Raw genomic sequence first — 16854 nt, 5'->3', positions numbered from 1 at the left:
CTTCAGCACACCATTCCTGCTTTCTCGCCATACCCCTTGATCCTCCTAGTAGTAAGGACGACATCTAACTCCTTTTTGAATATATTTAGTGAATTGGCCTCAACAACTTTCTGTGGTAGAGAATTCCACAGGTTCACCACTCTCTGGGTGAAGAAGCTTTTCCTCATCTCGGTCCTAAATGGCTTACCCCTTATCTTTAGACTGTGACCCCTGGTTCTGGACTTTCCCCACATTGGGAACATTCTTCCTGCATCTAACCTGTCTAAACCCATCAGAATTGTAAACGCTTGTATGAGATCCCCCCTCATTCTTCTGAACTCCAGTGAATACAAGCCCAGTTGATCCATTCTTTCTTCATATGTCAGTCCTGCCATTCCGGGAATCAGTCTAGTGAACCTTCGCTGCACTCCCTCAATAGCAAGAATGTCCTTCCTCAAGTTAGGAGACCAAAACTGTACACAATACTCCAGGTGTGGCCTCACCAAGGCCCTGTACAACTGTAGTAACACCTCCCTGCCCCTGTACTCTAATCCCCTCGCCATGAAGGCCAACATGCCATTTGCTTTCTTAACCGCCTGCTGTACCTGCATGCCAACCTTCAATGACTGATGTACCATGACACCTCACATTTATCCGCATTATACTTCATCTGCCATGCTTTTGCCCACTCACCTAACCTATCCAAGTCACTCTGCAGCCTCATAGCATCCTCCTCACAGCCCACACTGCCACCCAACTTAGTGTCATCCGCAAATTTGGATATACTACATTTAATCCCCTCGTCTAAATCATTAATGTACAATGTAAACAGCTGGGGCCCCAGCACAGAACCTTGCGGTACCCCACTAGTCACTGCCTGCCATTCTGTTGAGACTGCATGTTTCCTTTCACCAAGATAGACGTGGAACGGATGGTTGCTCATTAGGGTGTTGATAAGCCAGAGAGTTTTGCGACGTTGGCGGATTATTGAGAGCTTCATTAGCAGGCCTTTGCACCAGAAAGTCTAGTTTACCGATGAAAGGTCTATGAATGCATCTCAATTCTTCATTCCGTTCTCAAACCCTGCCTCAATATTGATAATGAGTGAAAGGACCTTATCAGGGTAGTTTTATCCTCTCTGTCTGTAGCCTATCTGCTCGTTTGGGAGGGCAGTTTCCAAAGCCAGTTTCATCCAGTTAAGAATTAGTTGTTAGATCACCTTGTAGACTATAGAAAGGCGTGCAACTGGACAGAGGCTTTTGCAATCATTGACTCGGATTCTAGGTTTAGAATGGCAATGAATTTGGAATTACATGAACTTTCTGGGATTATCCTAATGTCAACGATGTTGGAGGCGAGTTTGACGAGCAGTATCCGTCCATTTGCGCCCTGGTTCTTGAGAAATTCTGGATACATTCCATCTATCCCGGCAGCGTTCCCAATCTTGGTGACTGTCAGTGCTGTGTCTACCTCTTCGACATTGAAGGTCGCTAAAAAGGTGATGATCAGAGCAGCTTTTTATAGAGAGTGCGTGGAGCAGCTTTTTATAGAGTGAGTGTAAGCAGCTTTTTCACTCAGCAATGTTTTTGGTGTCAGTTAGTACCCTTGAGTTGGTTGGGAGACAGAGCCCGTAATGGCATCTACACTGTTCTTTGGCACCATACGTGGGATCCGTGAAGTGGCGCTAAGGCCATGTTCCATTGTTCCCTGCTGGAGTGTCAGAAATCCAAGTTTTCAGTAGTTTCTCGACATCGCACGTATCAGTATTTGTTGCAGGAGTTCTTGCTGTATCGGCGTCTTTTGTAGCAGTGAAACGTGGAAACATAGAAAATAGGTGCAGGAGCAGGCCACTCGGCCCTTAGAGCCTGCACCAGCATTCAATGTGATCATGGCTGATCATTCAACCTCAGTACCCCACCCCAGCCTTCACCCTATACCCGCTGATCCCTTTAGCCGTAATGGCCATATCTAACTCTCTTTTGAATATGTCCAACGAAGTGGACTCAACAAATTTCTGTGGCAGAAAATTCCACAGGTTCCGAACTTTCTGGGTGAAAATGTTTCTCATCATATCGGTCCGAATTGGCTTACCCCTTATCATTAGACTGTGTCCCCTGGTTTTGGACTTCCCCAACACCGGGAACATTCTTCCTGCATCTAACCTGTCCTGGCTATCATAATTTTATACATTTCTATGAGATCTCATCTCATTCTTCTACGTTCCAGTGAGTATAAGCCTAGTTGACGCAATCTTTCCTCATATGTCAGTCCTGCCATCCCGGGAATCAGCCTGGTGAACCTTCGCTGCATTCCCTCAATAGCAATGACGTCCTTCCTCAGATTAGGAAAACAAAACTGCACACAATACTCAAGGTTTGGTCTCGCCAAGGCTCTGTGGAACTGCAGCAAGAATTCCCTGCTCCTATACACAAATCCACTCTCTCAGAAGGCAAGCATGCTATTTGCTTTCTTTACTGCCTGCCGTACCTCCAAGCCTACCTTCAATGACTGATATACCATGACACCCAGGTCTCGTTGCACCTCCCCTTTAACTAACTTGTCAATCTTTAGAAATAATCTGCCTTCCTGTTTTTGCCACTAAAGTGGATAACCTCACATTTATCCACATTATACTGCATCTGCCATGCATTTGCCCATTCTACTAAGTCCCCGTGCAGTCGCTTAGTATCCTCCTCGCAGCTCACACTGCCACCCAACTTAGTGTCAACTGCAAACTTGGAGATATTACATTCAATTCCTTCGTCTAAATCATTAATGTATATTGTAAATAGCTGGTGTCCAACACTGAACCCTGCGGTACGCCACTCGTCACTGCCTGCCATTCTGAAAAGGACCCATTTATTCCAACTCTTTGCTTCCTGTCTGCCAACCATTTCTCTATCCACGTCAATACATTACCTCCAATACCATGTGCCTTATTCTTTTGTGTGGGACATTGTCAAAAGTTTTTAAAAGTCCAAATACACCACATCTACTGCCTCTCCCTTATCCATTCTACTAGTTAGATCCTCAAAAAATTCTAGAAGATTTGTCAACAAGATGTCCCTTTCATAAATCCATGCTGACTGGGATCAATCCTGTCACTGCTTTCCAAATGCGCTACTATTACATCTTTAGTAACTGATTCCAGCATTTTCTCCACCACTGATGTCAGGCTAACCGGTCTATAATTCCCTGTTTTCTCTCTCGCTACTTTAAAAAAAAAATGGGGTTACATTAGCTACCCTTCAATCCATAGGAACTGATCCAGAATCCAAGGAATGTTGGAAATGTGCAAACAGTCACTTGCTGTCCTGGGACCAGCATAGAATGTATTCTTTTCTGTAACCTCGTGGTATAGTTCTGACAGACCCATTTTCAGCAGTATAGCAAAACGGTCATAGTTGTTTGGAGAATGCAGGAAAGTGGACTTCCGGTCTCAAAAGGATGAAAGTATCATGCAAAAGTAATTGTGAGGAAAGTGAGCATATTGTACAGAAATTAAATTAAATTAGCAAAAATATTCGAAAATGTCAATATAATTTAAAACTATCCTCAGAATATATATTGAAAGGCTTATTTGTATTCAAACCTGCTATCTCCTTACAATAAATGCAATCCGGTAAGCAATAAGTAAAGATTGTAAAGAGAGAGATCTTTGTTACACTTCACCTCACACGACCTCAGCACATGAAAAGAGCACTTTCGAATAGGAGTCGCTGTTGCAATGTAGGAAACGCAATATAGAACCTTAGAAAGATACAGGAAGCTATATGTCCCATTGTGCATTGGCAGCACTTTAAAAGAGCTATCCAATTAAACCCACTTTCTGGCGCTTTCCCTACAGCCATACAACATTTTGCCCTGCAAATATTTATCCAATTCAATTTTGAAAGTTAATATTCAATCTGCTTCCACCTTCCTTTCAGGAAATGTATTTCAGATCGTAACAACTCGCTGCGTCATTACCTTCCTCATATTCAAGTCCACTGCAAATTCTGAAGCATAAAAGTCTAGCTGACTCTTCAGTGCAGTGTTGAGTGAGTGCTGCAATGTCGGAGGTGCCATATTTTGGATGAGAGTTTAACCGGAGGCCCCATTGGCACTCTCAGTTGAACGTGAAGCTCTTATGGCAATATATTTTCAAAAAGAGTAGTGGAGTAATCCCAGGTGCTCTGGCCAATATTTATATCTCAATCTATATGATTTCAATCAGATCACCTGGTCATTATCAATTTGCTGTTCGTAGGAGCTTGTTGTATGCAAATTGGTGGCCGTGTATAAGAAAACAGTAACTATACTTCAAAATACATAATTGGCTGCAAATTACTTTGAGAAGTCTCGAGGGAAGTTCTGCTAAAGTTTGCAAGAATTTCTATGTTCATGTTCTCTCTGGTTCTTTTCAAATTAGCTTGAATCTACATTCGAAGGAGAACAATCCTAGCTTCTCTAGTCTCTTCACGGAACTGATGTATTTCATCCCTGGTACCAATTTAGTAATTATCCTTTGCACGTCCCCTAATGCCTTATCATCCTTCCTGAAATGTGGTGAAGACATTTGTCACAATGTTCCAGTTGGGATCTAAGCAGCCTTTTATAAATGTTTAGTATAGATTCCTTGCTATTATATTCTATGCCTCTATTTATAAAGAATCCTTTATACCTTCTTAACAGCCTTCTTAACTTATCCTACCACCTTCAGAGACATATGTTCGTTCACCCCATGTATCTGTTCACCTGCATCCCGTTCAAAATGGCACCATTTAGTTTATGACGCCTCTATCATACTTCCTACAAATATGGATTACTTTGCACGTCTCTGCGTTAAGTTTCATCTGCCATGTTTCTGCCCTGTTCACCAGCCACCACGTCTCCGAAAGTTTGTCACGATCCTCTTCATTGTTTGCTTCATTTCCGAGCTCCTTTAATCTGCAAAGTTCCAAATTATGGCCTGCATACCCGTCTAGATTATTAAAAAAATATTAGTCAGATCAGTGGTCCCAATACCTACTCCTGGATGGCAGCACTTCTACTTCCTTCCAGTCTGAAAAACAACCGCCCATCACAGCACCCTGCTTACTGTCCGTTAGCCAATTACGTAATCACGCAGCCACTGCTCAGTTAATCCCACTGCCTTCAATATTGCAAAAAAATTTCTATTTGGTACCTTATCAAACACCTTTTAAATATCTATCTGCACAAAATTTAGTTAAAATTAATCGGAGGATGAAAATACGGCGATTCAATGCTGGCGACCATCACTGACGTGAAGATGTAAATGAAAGCAACCGGAGAAATTTGTCGAGATACAATGCCTTTAAAAGTAAGTCTGAAAACAATAAACATTATTTTAATGCGCGCTTGTCTGGATATTTCTAACTGTACACTCGTAAATATAACGCTCTGTACATGATAGATATTTTCGGAGCAGTCTAGCTTTAAGAACAGTTGCTGCAGTTATTGGGTGAGACACTTCGTGTCGCTGTCTGGCAATAAGGAGTCGAGACGCTGCGGGAGATCGACCCCCTTCTTCGCCAGTGAAACACAGAACAGAATCGAAGAGGCAGGCAGACGGTGCCTGCGTTTAAGATGTTCGGCCATGTGGATAACAGCTGCTCCGATTCTGTCTCTGCATATCCCGGTTGAATATTAGTCTTTAGACAAATATTATACTAATTGTTGTGGCATTAGAGACAAGTTAGTATAATAGATTGGCAGATATTTCGATATTTTGGAACAAAATCCAACTCAGAAAAATGGCGATTGCACCGAGGAACAGGGCGTCTTTCATTTTCCTGCTGTGTGTGTCGTACCTGGTATCTGGACAAATTCGCTACTCGATTCCCGAGGAGCTAGAGCACGGGGCCTTTGTGGAAAATATCATTCAGGATTTAAGTCTAAATATTTGGGAATTGTCGGCTCGCAAATTTCGGTTGGTCTCCGATGATATAAAGCAATACATGCAGGTAAATCTGGAGAATGGGATTTTATATGTAAATAAAAGAATCGACAGAGAACAGCTTTGTAGACAAAGCTCTGTCTGTTCACTTTCTTTTCAAATAACGCTCGATAATCCGTTGGAAATACACCCAGTTGCAGTGGAGATTCAAGACGTAAATGATAATTTACCAAGTTTTACAAAGAGCGAATTTGCATTGCAGATCAGTGAGTTAATGGGGCCGGGGCCGCGCTTCCCTCTTGAAAGCGCGCGTGATCCGGATGTGGGGACGAACACAATCAACACTTATCAGATCAGTGCAAACGAACATTTCAGCATTAAAGTGCAAACAATGAGGGATGGGAGTAAAAATGCGGAGCTATTATTAGAGAAGTCCTTAGACCGTGAACAACAGTCAACCTTTCATCTTGTACTGACGGCCATTGATGCTGGGACTCCTCACAGGTCTGGCACAGCTCGGATTATCATCACTTTAGTGGACGTGAATGACAACGCGCCTGTATTCGATCGTGACATCTACAGGACAACTGTAGTAGAAAACGTCGCCAATGATACGTTAGTGATAACAATTAACGCTGCAGATTTGAATGAAGGTTCACACGCTGAACTTACATATTCTTTCACCAATCACGTTTCCCAAAGGATTCGTGAGTTGTTCAAGTTGGACCCGGAAACTGGTGAGATCAGAATAAATGGAATAGTAGATTTTGAAGAATCAAGTGTGTGTGACCTTGATGTACAAGCAGTGGACAATCCCGCACCTGGATTCGCAGGACGTTCCAAAGTTGTGATCGATGTAATTGACATTAATGATAATGCGCCCGAGTTAGACGTGCCTTTGGTGTCCAGCGATGTGCGGGAAGATGTTCCCATGGGGACTGTTATCGCTCTGATCAGGGTAGCGGATCCAGATTCTGGTGACTATGGACAAGTTCAGTGTCAGGTTTCAAGGAATATTCCGTTTAAGCTTGAAACATCTTTGAGGAACAACTATAAGTTGGTTACATGTGATATTCTGGATCGTGAAACGGCCCCTGTGTACAATATCTCTGTTTCAGCCTGGGACGGGGGGTCTCCTCCTCTTTCAACGAGCAAAACAATTTCAATTTCGGTAACTGATATAAATGACAACGCACCGAGCTTTACGCAATCCTCATATAATGTGTATTTGATGGAGAACAACACTCCAGGTGCTTCGATACTTACTGTTACCGCTTTGGAAGCTGATTTGGATCAGAATGGGGAAGTCTGCTATTCTATTCTGGAGAATCAGCAAGAAGTATCTGCGTCTGTTTACGTCACGATTAACTCACGAAATGGTAACATTTACTCGATTCGTTCCTTTGACTATGAGCAACAAGAACATTTCCAGATCAAAGTTCAAGCCCAGGATGCTGGATCTCCCCCACTGAGCAGCACTGCCATCGTGAATGTTATTATCTTGGACCAAAATGACAACGCGCCTCGTATTATTTCACTTTTATCCTGGAACCGTTCAGCATCAGTGGAGATTGTGCCCCAGTCAGTCTATCCAGGATACTTGCTCACCAAGGTAATCGCCACTGATGCCGATTCCGGTCAGAACGCACGGCTTTCCTACCAACTATTGGAAGCCACTGATCCCAATCGTTTTACTGTGGGTCTTCTTTCTGGAGAAATCAGAGCAACTCGACTCTTAAGAGACGAAGATGTGATCACAGAAAGACTGGTCGTCTGCGTGAGGGACAATAAACAGCCACGCCTCTCCAGCACGGCCACAATCACCTTTTCAATCCTGTTCAACATTACAGAAAAATCTTCTGAACGAACTGAGCAACCCAGGCAGTCAGAATATTTTGGTGATTTAAATAGTTATTTGATCATCATTTTAAGATCAACATCTTTCTTGTTTCTTGTAATCATTATTATTCTGGTCATCTTGAAGCTTAAACAAGACAGCGATATTGCTGAAAATGGCTGCTCTACAGTTTGCTTCGACAGGCGGAGGAATTCAAATGATGACTGTAATCAGAGACCTGGACCAAATGACCAATTAAATTATACTGAACCAGCGCAGATTAAAGGCTATCGCTATACCGTGTGTTTATCTCCAGAATCATCCTAAAATGATTTTCTGTTTCTTAAGCCCTGTCATCCTAGGTTGCCTTTCAATGACTTGGGTATTTAGGGCACCAACGTATCCAAATAATTCAGAAGCAATTTCTATGCTCGGAATGGAAGATAATTCACTTTGGTGATGAGCTATCTGTTATGCGTTCATTTAGAGGATACGTTTTTTGTATATAGCTAAATCTTCACGTTGGTTGTAGAATGATTGATAGGCCAACTTGCTTACTTCTGTTCCTTTGATCCTACAAATTAGTGATATTGAACATAGGAACCGTTTTACTCATATCGCTGAATACTACATACTCAATTAAAATTAGCATGAAAGCTGGCTCTTATCTGCCACAGTTTATGTTTTCATGAATTGTTTATCAAAGTGTGCCTCTCTCAGCCCTCTCATCGCTGTTGTGCTGAGCGGTTAATCGCATGTAGATTACACTAGTTACATCACAGATGCGTAATTTTAGGGCTTGATGCATAGTCACCAATGATTTTAACAAATTAACCAGTGAGGTTTCATTGAACTAAATTCTTTCTTTCAAACTGACTTAAAATATTTGATTTTATCAATGCATCCAGAGAGAAATTATCAACAAACTTCTCCGTCTGAAAATGGTACATACTTTCCACAATTAATTATATAGCAATTGCTTTGGGTATCTTAAAGATAAATAATGCCTTAGATTTGTTCGAGACTTGACTAAAACACAGTTTTAGTCGGGAAATAATCTATTTAATTCATATTAAGTTGGGTACTGGGGCAAGAAAAATCTCGCTATAGCTATTTCCAGAATCTGCTACATATATATATTTACACATCTATTTATTCATATATGTACATATATAAAGTTCATTACGTTAATCTCTCCCTCAGTGTAAACTCCACCACCCATATTCAGGCCAGCCCCTTGACCTTGCCATCTCTCAAGGCTTCGCTGTTCCATCACGTCAATCGCAGATAAGGCCATCTCTGAACACTTCCTCATATTACTTTCCACCCATATCCCCTTCCATCCACTCCATAAGCCTGCCTACTTCTGTGTCCGCCCCGGGAAGAAACTCTCTCCCGACTCTCTTACAACTGCACTCATGAACTCCCAACTGTTCACCCTTTGGCCCTCCATTCACTATGATATTTCTGTGGCTACCGATCTGCTCAATCATACCCTCACCACGACCTTTGATTCCTTAGTCCCTGCTAAAACAAGTAGTCTCTCTCATCCAGATCGCTGGTACAGCCTTGATCTTAACTCCCTTAAGTCCAACGGATGCAGACTGGAAAGGATATGATGAACAACTGGGCTAGCCATTCACTACCAAATCTGGCTTGACCACATAAATTACTAACAGATCTACCAAAATTGTTCAGTTTTACAGAATCATCCTGGAATGTAAAGATAAACGTGGCTTCTATTCTCCATTGCCAGCTATCTTTTTAAACGCATCTCCCCAGTCTCTACCCTCACCTCCAAAAATAAGTGTGAGGAGCTCAGGGACTTTTTTCGGCCACTTGTTCCCTTCCTTCCCCTAGCCCAATGAGCCAAACGTCCTCCAAGGATCAGCCCCCCCCCCCCCCCGCTTTTATCCCAACCTCATACCTTTCACCACTTTTCTCCGATTTCCTCTTATGACATTTCCGAGATGATCCTTACTATGAGATCCACTACCTGCTCCCTTAATGCTATTCCTCCCAAACTGCTGATCACACAAATTCCTTTCCTGGCTCCATGTTAGCTGACATTATCAACGGTTCTGTCTCCTCAGGTACTAACCCCCCTCTCCCTCAAATCTGCCATCATCGCCAATCTCCTCAAAAAGCACCCGTCGACCTCACCGTTCTTGCAAACTACCACCTCAACACCAAAGTCCCTTCTTCTCCGACGTCCGTGAACGTGTTGTCACCTCCGAAATCCATGCCCAACTTTCCCACAATTCCATATTTGAATAACCCCAATCCGATATCTGCGCTTGGCACCGTACCAAAACAGCACTCATCAAAGTCTCAAATGATATGCTTTGTGACTGTGACAAATGCAAACTATCCCTACTTCTCCTTCTTGATTTGTCGGCATTCTTTCACAAGGTTGACCATTCTATCCATCTCTAAAGCCTCTCCACCGCCGTCCAACTGGGTGGTAATGCACTTGCCTGTTTACATTGTTATCTCTCTACTCGTAGCCAGAGAATCACCTGCAATGACTTCTCTTCCTGCCCCTGCATCGATACCTCTGCTGTCGCACAAGGATCTGTCCCTGACCCGCTCCTATTTCTGTTCGTCATGTTGCCCCTTGGTGACATCATCCAAAAACACCAAATCAGTTTCCACATGTAACCTGACGACACCCAGCTCTACGTCACTAACATTTCTCTCGACCACTCAATGGTCTGTAAACTGTCAGAGACTGCTTGTCCGACATCCAGTTCTGGATAAGCAGAAATTTTCTCTAATTGAATATTGTGAATACCGAAGGCATTGTTTTCAATCCGCGCCACAATCTCCATTCCCCAACTACTGACTCAAGCCCTCTTAGCAAGTTCTGTCTAAGGCTGAACCAGATTGTTCGCAACCTTGCTGCCATATTTGACCCTGAAATTAGCTTTCGAGCACATATTTTCAGCATAACTAAGACTGCCTATATCCAATTCCGTAAAATCACCCATGTCTGCCCTTGCCTCAGCTCAGCCGCTGTTGAAGTTCTGATCAATGCCTTTGTTACCTCTAGACTTGACGATTCCAATGTGCTCCTGGCTGGCCTCCCAATTTCTACTCTATGTAAATTAGATTTGAACCAAATCTTGGCTGCGCGCGTCCACCTCGCACCAATCTCCGCTCACACATCACCCATAAGCTCACTGACTTACATTGGCAATGCTTCAATTTCAAAATTCTCATCGTTATTTTAAAATACTTCCATGGACACACCACTCCCTATTTCTTAAAATCCAGCTCTTTGATCACGTATTTAGTCACCTGCACTAACGTCTACTAATGCGGCTTAGTATCAATCTTATTAATATCATTCTCCTCCTGTGAAGCGCCTTGAGATGTTTCACTGTCTTAAAAATGCTATATAAATGCAAGTCATTGTTGTTATACTGAGGGAGAGATGCATGATTGGAAGCGCTGTCTTCCAAATGAGACAATAAACAGAGGGCTCCGTCTGATCTCACAGCTGGATGTGTAAGGTTCCATGGTAACATTTCAAAGTAGGGCAGCGGAATTGTACCTGTTGTCATTGGCCAATATTGATCCCTCAATCACCATCACAAAAACAGATGATCTGGTTATTATCACATTGCAGTTTGTGGGAACATGCTGTGCTCAAATTGACTGCTGAATATCCCATTTACAACAGAGACTGCACTTCAAAAATAACTTAATTTCCTGTAAAGCACTTTGGGACGTCCTGTGGTCGTAATAAATGTAAGTGTTTCATTTATTTAAAGTTCTCACAGAAGAATTGGCATAGCTCTGACCTTCAATCCCGAAAACAGCAGTAACTATTCCAAAGTGCTGTTTTAAATTGGGAGTTAGCTGGAATAAATTAGCAGCCCTGGCTCTCCCCCCCCCCCCCCCCACCCCAGGGCGACCCGCCACCCCCCACACCCTAAACTTGTTTCTTTTTTCTCCTTCTCTCTAATGGCAGCTGGTCATTATCCAGGCATACACAGCCTATCTTGTCAAATGTTTTTTAAACTCCAGGCTTTAACATTTCATTTACTCCATCATCCTTTTTGTCTCTCCAATCTCTCCTGTCTTCCACCATATCACATATCTTTCTTTTTGTTCTTTCTTCCCCTCCCCCTTTCAGTGTTTCTTAAGAATGTGTTATTTCCGAACAACTCTACAGTTCTGACGAAGGGTCACCGACCCGAAATGTTAACTCTGCTTTCTCTACACAGACACTGGCTGCCCCGTTGAGATATCCAGCGTTTTCTATTTTTATTCCATCCGCAATACTTTAGTTTTCTATTAGCAACCCTGATGTTATCACCTGTGTGACATAAGCACTCTCATTGGTACGTAACACCACGGATATATTATTGTTCCATATATATCACATGCTGCATCTGGCACACAAATCATGACTGCAGTTGCTACATCAGCTCGCGAAGTTGAGTTTTCCCAAATGCATGCCTACAATGTTATCAATTCACTCTGGGCAAAGCAGTTTGAACTAAGAAGTACATTTTATTCAAGTGGTCAAAGAAGTAGTGTTGAAAGCGGTTCTTCTATGGACACTGTGCTCTAATTCTCCAAATGTAGTGTAGCTTTATAGAGAGCTTGAAAAGAACACAAAATAAATTGGGTAATGGCACTCTTCATCGCTAAATATTTTTTAAAACAACTCTTTTATGTGGAACATTCTTGTTCGCCAGCACTCTTTACGGATATCAATAACACCACGCCAAACTTTGATTGTCAAAACTTGTGTCTGTGAATCCATTCTAAATATAGTCTAATTAGACACGCATTTATCCACAGCGTTATACGTTGTGCTTTAATGACCAATTCAGAGATTGACAGATCCCAGTTCGAGTGGATAACTTACACGTCCAGTAAATCTAGCTAGATAGATAGATTTTTTGAGTCTAGGGGAATCAAGGTAATTGGAGCTCAGGCGGGAAAGTGGAGTTGCGTTTGATGATCAGCCATAATCTTGCTGAACGGCGGAGCAGGCTCAATGGGCCGTTTGACCAACTCCTGCTCGTATTTCATATGCTCTTATGTTCTTTCTCAATGTCAACAAGACCTTGTTAATCATTATTTTGATCGATTTCCAAGGTTTTATTATCATGCTAGTGATGGCAAAAGTGGTTCACCACTGAGGGATTCCAATATATTGAAAGCAGAAGTTATCCGTGTTGATGGACGAGGTTCCGTGTGACATTCAACCATTATAGGCAGTCACTAGGAATCGAAGAAGACCTCCTTCCACTCCTAAAGTGAGTTCTTTGGTGGCTGAACAGTCCAATACGAGAGCCACAGACCCTGTCATAGGTGGAACAGACACTCCTCGAGGGAAGGGTATGTGTGTGGGACTGATGTGCCGCACATTTCTTATGCTGCCTGCGCCTGGTCTCTTCACGCTCATGGCGTTGAGATGCGAAGAGCTCAACGCCCTCCAGGATGGACTTTCTCCACGTAGTGTGGTCTTCAGCCAGGGACTCCCAGGTGTCAGCCATGATGTTGCACCTTATCAGGGAGGCTTTGAGGGTATCCTTGTAACGTTTCCACTGCCCACCTTTGGCTAATTTGGCATGAAGGAGCTCCGCATAGAGCAATTGCTTAGGGAGTCTCGTGTCTGGCATGCAAACTATGTGGTTGCCCAGCAAAGCTGATCGAGTGTGGTCAGTGGTTCAATGCTGTGGATGTTAGCTTGGGTGAGGACACTGATGTTCGTGCATCTGTCCTCCCAGGGGACTTGCAGGATCTTGTGGAGACATCGTTGGTAATATATCTCCAGCGACTTGAGGTGTCTTCTGTACATCGTCCATGCCTCGGATCCAAAGAGGATATTACTACAGTCCTGTAGACCATGAGCTTCGTGGTAGATTTGAGGACCTGGTCTGCGAACACTCTTTCCCTCAGGCGGCTGAAGGCTGCACTGACATATTAGAGGTGATGTTGAATCTCCGCATCAATGTCTGCTTTTGTGGATAAGAGGCCCCCGAGATATGGGAAGTGGTCCACGGGGGGCAGTGCTGTGTGGCGAGAACAGGCTGGTGGAGGACCTTTTGCTTACGGATGTTAAGCTTAAGGCCCATGCTTTAATATGCCTCGGTGAATACATCAACTCTATCCTGCTGTTCAGCCTCAGAATGTGCACAGTCAGAGGTGTCGTCCGCGTACTGTAGCTCAACGGCAGAGTTTGGGGTGATCTCGGACCTGGCCTGGACGTGGCTTAGGTTAAACAGCTTCCCACTGGTTCTGTAGTTTAGTTCCACTCCAGCGGGGAGCTTGTGGACTGAGGTGGAGCATGGCAGCGAGGAAGATTGAGAAGTGTGTTGGAGCGATGGTGCAGCTATGTTGACCTCAGTCAGGACGTGGATTGGCTATGTATTGGATCAGCTGGTAAGGATCACGGCCTGCATGTCGTCGTGGAGGAGGCAAGAATGTTGACAACGTTTTGGGAGTATCATAAATAGAGGAGAACGCTCCATAAGCCCTCACAACTGACAGTGTCAAAGTCCTTTGTAAGATCGAGAAAGGCCATTTGTAAGGGCTGGCAGTGCTCCCTGCACTTTCCTGCAGCTGTCGCGCTGCAAGGATCACGTCCATTGTGCCCTGTAGGTGACGAAATCCGCACTGTGATTCCGGGAGGAGCCTCTTGGACACAGGGAGAAGACAGTTGAGGAGAAGTCAAGCGACAAACTTCCCAGTGGCAGATAGCAGGGAGATTCGCCGATAGTTGCTGCAATCTGACTTGTCCCCCTGTTCAAAGATAGCCACGATCACTTTATTTCGGAGATCTTCCAGCATGCTCTACTCCCTCCAAAGGAGAGAGATGAACTCATGTATGTGCGCTAACAGTGCCTCGCCACCATACATTAATGCCTCAGCAGGACAACCATCCACACCCATACCCTTGTTATTCTTGAGCTGTTTTATGGCTTTGCGTACCTTGTGCCGTGTTCAGGTTTCACTGAGGTGGTGGCGGGTCACATGCTGCGGGATGGAGTTGAGAATACTCGGGTCAAAGGCAGAGTCTTGATTGAGGAGATCTTCAAAGTGTTCCTTCCAACGGGCCCTGACAGCCTCGGTGTCATTGATGAGTGTTTCCCCGTTCTTCCACAGGCATGGGGTGGGGCCTTTTGGAGTTTGGAGCATAGGTGGCCTTGACTGCAATGAAGAATCCTCGAATATCATGGCTGTCGGCCAGTTGCTGTATCTCCTGTGCTTTCTTAATCCACCAGCTGTTCTTTAGGTCCCTGGTCTTTTGTTGGACCTCAGCCTTGAGCCGTCTGTAACGTTGCTTTGCAGCTCCCGAGTTCGGTTGTTGCTTGAGGCTCAGATATCTCTGCACTTACGATCTATTAGTTCTTGGATCTCCTGATCATTTTTATCAAACCAGTCCTGGTGTTTTCTGGTTGGATAACCAAGTGTCTCTTCACAGGCACTGGTGATGGAGGCCTGGTGGGCAGCCCGAAACTGTGGGCATTCAGCACCTCAGGATCATCAAGGCATGCCAGATTAGCTGTGAGGCGCTGGCTGTAAAGGGCTCTCTTAGCTGGGTCTCTAAGTGCCCCGGCATTACCTTTTTCATGGCACTGCTTCTGCTGTCCCCTTTGCTTTGCGGCAATGTTAATGTGGATGATGGATCGGATTAGGGGGTGGTCTGTCCAGCCGTCGTCAGCTCCTGTCATGGCGTGGGTGATGTGCATAACCTTGAGATCCCTGGCTCGAACGATGATAAAGTCAAGCAGGTGGTAGTGTTTGGAGTGAGCTTGTTGCCACGATTCCTCGTATTTGTCCCTCTGGCGGAACAGGATGTTGGTAATGAGAGTTCATGTTCTCAACATTTTGTCAGGCGTAGATTGCCCTGGAGTTGGCTTTCCCTACACACTCTCTGCCAATCAGGGCTGTGTCTTTACCGACCCTGGCATTAAAATCATCCAGGAAGGTCAATTTGTCACCCGTGGGGACGCAGGGCAAGGTTGGAATAAAAACTCTCGTTAGCTTCACCCGTTGCATCGAGTGTAAGGGAGTACGCACAGATCACTGTGGTGCATTGTTTCCGAGATATGGTAATGCGAAGAGTCATGAGGTGTTCGGTAACCCCACAGGGGGAGTCTTAGAGGCGGTCGACCAGCTCATTCTTGGTTGCAAAACCGACTCCATGAAGGCGCTGTCCTGCCTCTGTTTTCCCTTTTGCAGAAGGTGTAACCTCCAACATCGAGACATAGAAACATAGAAAATAGGTGCAGGAGTAGGCCATTCGGCCCTTCGAGCCTGCACCGCCATTCAATGAGTTCATGGCTGAACATGCAACTTCAGTATCCCATTCCTGCTTTCTCGCCATCCCCCTTGATCCCCCTAGTAGTAAGGACTACATCTAACTCCTTTTTCAATATATTTAGTGAATTGGCCTCGACAACTTTCTGTGGTAGAGAATTCCACATGTTCACAATTCTCTGGGTGAATAAATTTCTCCTCATCTCGGTGCTAAATGGCTTACCCCTTATCCTTAAACTGTGACCCCTGGTTCTGGACTTCCCCAACATTGGGAACATTCTTCCTGCATCTAACCTGTCTAAACCCGTTAGAATTTTAAACGTTTCTATGAGATCCCCTCTCATTCTTCTGAACTCCAGTGAATACATGCCCTGTTGGTCCAGTCTTTCTTGATATGTCAGTCCCGCTATCCCGGGAATCAGTCTGGTAAACCTTCGCTGCACTCCCATCAGTAGCAAGAATGTCCTTCGTTAAGTTAGGAGACCAAAACTGTACACAATACTCCAGGTGTCGCCTCACCAAGGCCCTATACAACTGTAGTAACACCTCCCTGCCCCTGTACTCAAATCCCCTCACTATGAAGGCCAACATGCCATTTGCTTTCTTAACTGCCTGCTGTACCTCCATGTCAACCTTCAATGACTGATGTACAATGACAACCCAGGTTTCGTTGCACCTCCCCTTTTCCTAATCTGTCACCATTCAGATAATAGGCTGTCTCTCTGTTTTTACCACCAAAGTGGATAGACTCACATTTATCCACATTATACTTCATCTGCCATGCATTTGCCCACTCACCTGACCTATCCAAGTCACTCTGCAGCCTCATAGCATCTTCCTCGTAGCTCACACT

The 16854-nt window shown here is 44.2% G+C and overlaps 1 protein-coding gene across 1 annotated transcript; it reads left to right on the top strand.

The window, feature by feature from the left end:
- Window positions 1-5735: 5735 nt before the first annotated feature.
- LOC139261958 (protocadherin-10-like) lies at window positions 5736-8126 on the top strand. Its single transcript, XM_070877122.1, is given in 1 exon segment — window positions 5736-8126. A coding segment is annotated over 1 exon segment (2391 nt).
- The last annotated feature ends 8728 nt before the right edge of the window (window positions 8127-16854 follow it).

Source organism: Pristiophorus japonicus, chromosome 4 (assembly GCF_044704955.1).
Source record: "Pristiophorus japonicus isolate sPriJap1 chromosome 4, sPriJap1.hap1, whole genome shotgun sequence".
Classification (NCBI taxonomy): Eukaryota; Metazoa; Chordata; class Chondrichthyes; family Pristiophoridae; genus Pristiophorus; species Pristiophorus japonicus.
Note: the sequence above shows the minus strand (reverse complement) of the source record. Positions and strands in the feature narration are given on the sequence as shown.